Source organism: Danaus plexippus (genome assembly GCF_018135715.1).
Source record: "Danaus plexippus chromosome 3 unlocalized genomic scaffold, MEX_DaPlex mxdp_25, whole genome shotgun sequence".
Classification (NCBI taxonomy): Eukaryota; Metazoa; Arthropoda; class Insecta; order Lepidoptera; family Nymphalidae; genus Danaus; species Danaus plexippus.
In genome coordinates, this window is record NW_026869844.1 from 3,649,163 (window position 1) to 3,658,639 (window position 9,477).

The 9,477-nt window shown below is 29.0% G+C and overlaps 1 protein-coding gene across 1 annotated transcript; it reads right to left on the bottom strand.

Moving 5' to 3' along the window:
- Positions 1 to 8,368: 8,368 nt before the first annotated feature.
- Positions 8,369 to 8,764, bottom strand: LOC133320032 (protein GVQW3-like). The gene has a single exon (XM_061526642.1). It carries the CDS (start codon positions 8,762 to 8,764, stop codon positions 8,369 to 8,371), a length of 396 nt encoding a protein of 131 aa, XP_061382626.1.
- Positions 8,765 to 9,477: the final 713 nt, after the last annotated feature.

Below are 9,477 nucleotides of genomic sequence, written 5' to 3' on the forward strand. Positions count from 1 at the left end.
AATAATAAATATCCTGGAAATATGGTTTCTACTAAAGGTTAAGGCCGTGACGCTAATAATAAGAACTGTTCAAAAAAGAAATGAATCAACGATATGAGATGTGAGCCCGTGAATAATAATGAAACAAAAAATGGAAACAATGGGATAACTGCTACGTTGTGTTGACCTAAATAAATGGGACAAGGATGTGAACTGTTATTTTTACTCGCGAGAGTTTATTTTTCCGAATATTATAATGACATATTAAAATTTATTTAATAGTGTTATAAGTAAGAAAATGGAACATGTTTAATTTAAAGAATTTGCGAATACGAACAAATGTATAGCGTAATGGTTTACGCTGTGCGCATGTCATATATTCTTATTAATTTGATCAATCTAAAATATAATAAGGCTGCGAATTGTAAAATATAGCACGGAGCTAATGTTTTTAAAGTGTAATAAATTATTTATTTGACTTTATATACATTTAGTTCCTCGTTATGTATACTTATTGCGATCTTGGATATGAAATTTGTTCATTATTAATTTGTACCACATTGATACCATCGCTTTTTTAATTATTTAATATATACCTTATTGGATAAGCACACATTTCATATTTACTCATCCTATAAGAAAAATTGTAATTTAATTATATTCACTTTCAAATAGTTCATATATACATTGTAAATTCCTAAGTAAATTAAAAACTTCATTATATACATACAAAAAAAAAAATTAACAAAATTGTATGTGTGTTATACAACTGGTTAAAGTTTTGAATTAAATACGATAATCGATTAAATTATGTCAACAATTAATTAAAGAAAAATTAAAAAATAACAAAGATGTGTAAATTTTTCCGATAAATTTTTCGAGTTCTTGTATTTTTTTCCCCAATTTCTGTGGGATATAATAACTTCCTCTATGCTTCCATCCGCTCATCCATCTATCCTTTTCCAAGCCATTCGTGGTCTGTTTTGATTCATTAGCTTGATGTGGGAATGCGTCATCATTTATATCATTTCGCTTATTAAATACGTTGTCTTTCCATACATTCAAATAATTGATGAGTTTACAGCAAAAAATAAAAAAATCAATCAGAGAAGATGAAACATTGATTTATCTATAGAAAAGGGTTTTTTATATTTAATCTAGAATATATTATTATTCGTATGGTAATGTAGACTTGGATTTTACATGCTCTTTATTTCGACAGCCTCTTAAAAAATTTTAGAACATAATTTGCATGAACTTTTAAATATATTGCCACAGTTTTATAGTTTCGATAACATCAACCTAGTTCAGACAACCTGTCTCAAATTCTTAAGCGGAGTTATTAAACATTAACATAACTGTCAGGATTTGAAGAAAATTTTCATTATTATTACTATGATACGCAGGCGAAACATAAATTTCTAAATATTTCCTTCCTTTTCTTTCTGTTCTGTTAATTCAGTCGTTTTCCTTCTGAAAAACTCATAGAAAAAATATTTTGATATATAAACGTCGTGTCAGTGGCAATAAAATTTCCGTTACATAAGAGTCGATTTAATTTAAGAGAGATTCTTGTAGAACGAACCGAGGAAAGAAAAACAAAAGATAATGAACTCGCTTCCTGAACATTGTTCTGATAAAAAAAAATTATAACAATAAGAATTGAAATGGCTATTACACATTTTTGCTTTGAACATGTTTTTATTTTATAGTTTTGTTGTTATATTCAATAGTTTCCACCCTTTCTGTTAAATTAAAAAATCTATTTCATTTGTACTAATTATACTATTTAATAAAAGTATGAAAATATAACATAAGTTATTAAAATTACACCTTGCAATGGTCATTCAAAGCTAGCCATAAGAGCTCAAAGCTTATTAACTAATGAATAGGTATTGCACGGCTCTTTAAAAACTATACAACCATCACAAGCTTTCTAAATGCGATGAGATTAAATGTGGCATTTCTATGCCATTAACTAAATAGACTGCTTTTATCAAACTAATTGTTTTATATGAATATTCAAAAAAACTATTGCTATTGCTCATTGGAATGGTTGGAAAAATTTCGAGAGTCATTAATAATTCTTCAGCCTATTTTAATATTCTAAAATTTTGAAGCTTTCTTATATCTAGTAACATAATATATATTCCCAACTTCGCTCTTGTGATAAAACATATTGGTATAGTATTTCGTTTAACATAAAATTACATGCAACAGATTAAAAAATTATGTAATTTATTTTTATGCGTGGATTTATTAATTTAAGCTCATGAATATTTTTTATAATACAATTTCAGTTTTAAAATCTTTTTTCTTTATCTACTTATTTCATTTAGCTCGTAGGTTACTTAGGTCCTTAGTATGGTTTGTGTTATAAGGAGTTGAACCTAACAGTGATCGACGGACTGCAGCTTGGATCAGGCTGACTAGAAGTTTCCTTGAACTTCAGTTTGGTTTAATCCTTTTTGGAAAATGACAGTTTCGGGAAGTGTCTGAGAGACAAGGCCGAAGAGAACCGAAGGCCTGTCTTCATTGCACTTGATTTATTGACACGCCCGATCAAAAAAAATTTGAATGGCCGCCCACTCACCACTGAGTTTGATGCAGAGCTTTCGTTATCAACCACATCTTACCATAGCCTCTTTTTGCGAGATCTAGTAGAAAGAGATTAACGAACGAATGAGGCAAGACGATGGCTAGGTATCTGTGCTTTCGGGTGGTAAAAATAGAAATTTGAAACCGAAGATAAAGGACTAAGTTGCATGATGGCTCGTTTCCCTTCTATAGACGCGAAAGTTAGGTGTGGGTGGAAATTATCTCCCTTTAGCTCCCTATTTAGTGGGTGGAAAGTCTAGGTCATGCTCCCTAATGCTAGGAGTGTCTAAAACTGTAACTTTTATTTACAACCATTTATTAAAATCAAAGTTAAATTAATATATGAAAGTTAATCAAATTAATATATGAAAAAAATAAAAAAAGTAACCACACAATCTTCTTTTTATGACAAAAGCTTTGACAGAAGCCTTGGATGGATACACAATTAAAAAAAATATATAATAATAGAAAAAAAATGTTTTTAGTAATTGATTATATCATGATACCTTCACTTAGCGCTTACAAAGTACTGGAAACTTGAATGTTGGCAGCAGTCCAGTATCCATGTCAATTTAACAGTTAGATAAGTCAGTGTCTGACAACTCTAAACTTACATCGAAATTGTTAGTAAACCATGCGTTTAATTCTCTTTGAATTAAATTTATGGATAGGAAATATATGATTTAAATGTTTTATGCAAATGTCAGAATTAGATGTTATAAAAACGAATTAAAGAAATATATTTCAATACCAAAACTAACTATTTTAAAAACGACTTCTTTTTGTAAAAAAAATATTTAGTTATGTTAAACATCTCATTTTTAAATGTTATATGATTGATTAGCACAGAAATTATTTTTATAAAAGTTCTGATTTAAATTAATAATAAAAATATGTACCTAAATAATTTCAGGCAATACTATATTATTACTATTAAGATGGTAGCTCAGTCCTTCTTACGATATTGGCTATCTTATTGATGAATGACCCTACCAAGCTCTAAGAGTGTATAAAATACTCCATCAATAAGTTTCTATAGACGGGTATACGTCAACGTCTAAAGAGATACTCGCAAGTCACTGAATTATCTTTGAATATAATATTCTTTAGTAACCCATAAATATATTATTCTTCTTACTCACTATCACATATCAAAAATATATGAATTTCGACTGTAACAAAATTATAACTAAGTACATGTAAATATAAAAACTATATAAATTTAATATAATTATAAAGTGTTAAAAGTTTTAACAATACTTTTCGTACATGTGTAACCTTGTATTTTTAACATGCTTCCGTAAGGTTGGGTTGTTGTATGTATTTATGTAAACATGCTTATAAAGGAATCTTTGAACATAACCTATTATTGGTTCCTTTTATTGCACTTGTTATTTTTATGATTTGTTAACTTTCTGTTGTTTCAAATACAAATATAAGAATAGAAGCTTTTTATGACACTATTCTCTCGTAGTCTCGAATTAGGATATTCGATGTAGTGGCTATTATTATTTATCCTAAAACTGGAGTTTAATTTGCTAAGGCAAAGTTTTTATTACTTGTATTCTCATTACTATTACCTCTTAGTGGTTTGACTTAAAAAATCTAAAAGTCATACTATGACACATCTCTTTCAAACTATTGATAAAAAATTTTGTGAACTCGAGTACGCCTGGCTTGACAGGCGTCGTATTTACATCTCTCCGTTACGAGACGATTTTGAGTTTTGTGTTCCGGAAATTTAAGTACGGTTCAAAGGCTAGCAGCACGATAACTCTGAATACGAGGAGATAAGGAACTGTTGATAACGCAATTGAGCATCAGAAATTCGACTTACCAGCAATTACATTAATATATGTATTCCTTTATATTTAAATGTAAGTGGATTTTATATACATATTTATGGGTATATCAAGTAAATTTGAAAATAATCTTTTTCTAAATATAAAAAAAAAATCTATAAATAATTTACTAACAATTCTTGGTCCTACAAGATATCAAACGTGTTCTTTATTTTTTTTTCATATTTTTCATATATATATTTTTCATATATATTTTACATATATTAAAATGATTTCGAAACGTTCTCATACGGATCCATATCATTTCATTTTCCGGAAGTAACAGCGATGACATAAACAGCTTTCGTTCAATTGATATCGAAAAGTAACCGAGGTCATCAAAGATTTAATAAATAGATAAATATATTATTTTGCCTATAGTAAATTTGCACAAGTTTAAACTGCCTCTCCTTCAAGCTTTAGAGCAGACGTCACCAGACCTCCGTTTTATGGCACAAAAGCCTGCCAACGCGTGGTAGAAACCTAAGTCAAACACTTTCACGTGATTTGTAATGAATTGCTTATTTCTATGAAGCAGTTAAAGAAAATAATATATGTATATAAATGTGAAATATTTATATAATTAATATAATTGTCAATATCTGTTAAAAAAGGTGACAACCAATCGGTGTCAGTTTATTTCTTTTCGAAGAGGTTTATTTCTTTGCTTGAAGAGGTAATTAAAACGCTAACCAATCACTTAATATCTAATTTTTAATACAAGATATGTGTATTTTTTAAAATAGGAGTACCTGATCTCTAAAAAAAATCTATAAAAAGTGTATACTACATAAGAATGACAAGATTTGAAGATCCTATACCTGAATAACAAACTTGCCATCTGAAGAATTCACACTTTTGTGTTTTTGTTACAAATATATTATAATTTAATTTATTGATTGCATTCAAAATATTAATTTATTTTAAAACTTTTTTACAATATTGCAAATAGTTTGAAGCTGTTTTTATTTGGTAAAATTTTGGAGCAATATTCCTCTAATTCCGTTAATGTTACAGATTTTACATGAGCATATTATTAACATAATAAAGGAGCAAACGGCAGAAGGATTAATATTCCTTGCACACCCAGCTGCAGAACTGTAAGGTTGATACTAAAGTCAGAACTAATTCTATGGCTTATGCCGTAACTACATTGTTCATTGTTCGTTCATTTTATACGCTACACAATTAGTTTACTGGCACACAGCAACTGGTTCTTAGTTATATCATGAGAAGACATATATACAATTGTTGTTAAACAAATATTATTAAGTAAAAGTCCAATTATTTTTAGGAAATTGCCTAAAAAATTTCAAACTAATTTCTCGGCTTTAAGAATTTATTCATTTCAGTTTCCTGCTTAAGCCACCAAGTCAATATTAATTAATATTACTTCATAAAATCTATGAACCTATCAATTGAAGTTAATAAAACTGTCTTAAACCTAGACAACTATTGGTTTTTTAAAATCAATAGTTTTAACGGACGACTCATTCATAGTAAACAGTCAAAGTCTAAGGTCCCGTGGCAGAGGCAAGATTTTTGTTATTAGTAGCACAATTTCATTTAATAAATTTTTAACACATTTTTAAAAAAATCTTTTATTTAGAATCACACCCTTTGTATGACTACAATACAGACCTTAAAAATCTAACACTTTTCAGAAATTCTCAATTTTAACTCATATGACTAAAAAAACATGTCAAGTGTCATCTAAAATAGAATTAGATCAGATCAGATCAGATTTTTTTATTTGTGAAAATTGTACTTCTTTGTATAGTTTTATAAACTAGCTATTAAAATTTATTGTACAGAAATTTGAAATAAGATTACAAATGTCGTTCTGAACTCTACTTTAACCTAAATTACGTAGTAAAATGGATACCATCAAATAAATAATTTCGTTCAATCAGACAAACATTTGGTTGACCTGAACCGGACGAGCAAAGAATGGATTACGCGGAAAAACGATAATTACTCAGTTTGTTCGGTACTTATGATTTAAATAGCTATTTAAAATTGATCTCTACAAGCCAGATTTTTTTTTTTTACTAATATATATATATGCATCTTTCTGTTACCTATAAATATTTTGAATTGATTTGAAACCATTTTATTCATAACCCTAATGACTCACAAACCTAGATTTAGTATTAAAAAACGTTGGAATTCCCTGTGTTTGACAACAAAATTTTACTTATAATAACAATAAATTGTTAGCGTTATATATATTCTTAAAAAAAGATGAGGCATGACTTTTTAAAATTAGCACAAAAAAATATTTAATAAATAACTTTCAACTAAATTTAAACTTACCGTGAAATCAAATCTGAATATGGCATAAACGAAAGATTTAAACACACTCTGAAAATCTATGATCGATTAGTCTACCATACCAACGCGCGTTACGAATGAAAAGTGAGCCCTGAACTTCGTTGACAATTGTTAGGTCTGTGTTTCGGCTCTCTCCTACCGTCATATTTTCCTACATAAAAAATAGACACGGGTCCTGTAATATTTTAATATACTTTTTAATTGTTGGAATATTAGAATTCTACAATAACAAATGTATAAAGTCAGATAATTATTTTATTATATGATTATTAGAATAATTATGGAGTAGTCTTACTTTCGTGTTCACAGAGGAGTATTTTGAAATAATATAGTGTTTCGAATCTCTAAGAATGATCAAGGAAACGTTAATTTCTTGGGATTAATCACGCCATAAAATCTAATAATATGTTACTGACTTTTGGATTTTTAAATTATTGTAATAATAACATTTGGCATGAGGACGAATAACATAAAGGATTTACCAAATAACTATTCTTTTATACCAAATAAATATCCTAAATATTACTTTAAAGGTCACTATGGTAAGTAAAAACAGCAGGTGAAATTTATAGTAATATTTGACTTTATTCTAATTATTTTTGATGTTTTTTTTTATTTCCATAACTTGAAGACATGAGGACAATATTATTTTATTACGTAATAAAAACAGACATCCTTATTTAACAAAATATAGATATTTTTTTACTGAGCGAAAAAAAGAGCCTCTTTAATTATATTGAATACTATATTTTCACTCCGCGATATAGACCATATCTATGCATAATGGAAATAACATAACTCAATCATAAGTCAAATTGGAGACGGCAAAATGAGTTACACTCGTATCGATAAATTTTGATTTTCTTTCATCTTAATTAATTTAATTTAAATCCGATGAAATTTTAATTATAATTTAGTAAAAGTTATTTAAAAACACCAAAAAAAACTTATATGAATAAATATTGTATGTCATCTAAGACATGTAGCAATCAGATTTATTACGGGAATATTGACGAGTAGATAAAACCATATCTAATTTCATGGTAGTTTCAGAATATCAACATAGTCGACTAATAGGGAATAGTTCCTTAGTTAAGTTGTTATACGCTTTGAGGATATTCTCTATTAATGGTCAAATTAACGCGTCTGAGAAGATAGATTGCTATCCGTAACTTGGTCAGTGACAATAGCAATTTGATTTTCCTTGTTAAGTCAATTGTAAATTTTGAATCTTAATATTAATTTTCTTATCTCTTGATATAAAAGATTCTAAAGGTTGAACACAAAATATTCAAAGCTTTTTAATACGTAGTGTATTCAAAAAGTATCGCGACTTATGTCTATTTTCAAAAAATATTTATTTACTCGTGGATATCTATTTTGTCCCCTTCAAAGTTATCCTCCTGGAATATAATATACTTGTGCCAAAGATTTTTCCAATCATCGAAGACGTCAAAAAATATTTTTTTGTTTCTTGTTCAGCTCTTCCTTCGATGCCATCATTATCTCGTCAATCGTGGCGTAGCGTCATCTTTTCATGGGTCTCTTCATGGGTTTCGGGAACAAGAAAAAGTCACAGGTAGCCGGATCTGGAGAATACAATGGCTGCGGTATCATTAGTGTGTTGTTTTTGGCCAAAAAGTCGCGAAGAAATTGAGCAATTTTGGTACGAATTTTGCGGTGATCCGTCTCATGCCCAAATTATCGATTAAAATCGAATGGCACGAGCCAATGCCTAGGTCCTCGGCAATTTCTCTAAGGTTGATTCGACAATTGGCTAATAGCAATTTCTTCACTTCATCAATTTTTTCGTTTGTTGTTGAAGTGCTCGGTCGTCCGGCACGTTCTTTGGAGTTCACATCTTCTCGGCCTTCTGAAAACACATTGTACCACCGATAAATGTTGCTTTTGTCACAAGTAGCTTCTCCATAAGCCACAGTCAACATTCGGAATGCATCCGCGCACTTAACTTCATTTTTCACACAAAATTTGATACAGGTTCTTTGTACCATTTTTTTGAATAGGTAAAAATCGAAGACGAACCAAAATACGTGCAAGCAAAGAATCCGCCAACAATTAACTGAACATTCAAAATGGTCGAACATGTCAGCGTAAGTGAGAGACATATATATATATGTACCAACATAACGCCACAAAAAAATCGAAATTCGAATATACGTAACCCGCGAAAACTCAAAATTCGCGATACTTTGTGAACACACATAGTACAAGAATTCTCAGAATCACAAAAGTGCAAAGAACTGTTATAAAAAAATATCAAGTTTTCAGCAATCAGATCCTTTCACAAACTAAAAAATCAAGATATAATAAGGTAATTTAAATGTTTAGTATGATCCCATTTTCCTATTATTATTGATCTATCAATAAATTTTGCAAAAATGCTAGAGGTTATAGCTAACAAATATATACACATATATATATCATGCCTACGTAGTTTGTAACTTACAAGTATCATGACCTATGCTTTACCATATTGTGAAAATCAACCAAGCCAGTAAACCAAAGTTCCAATAATTGACAAATTTCTACAGTTATCACATAGGACAAACATTTCAGCAATTGCATCGAAATATTGCAGCACAGGTAAAACAACGTTTTTCACTGATATGCCTAACATTAACCATATTAAATTTCCGCTTTGCAAAATATACCAAAAACTCAGTTTCACGTTATTTTATAATAATTACTAATATCTAGTAAAAAT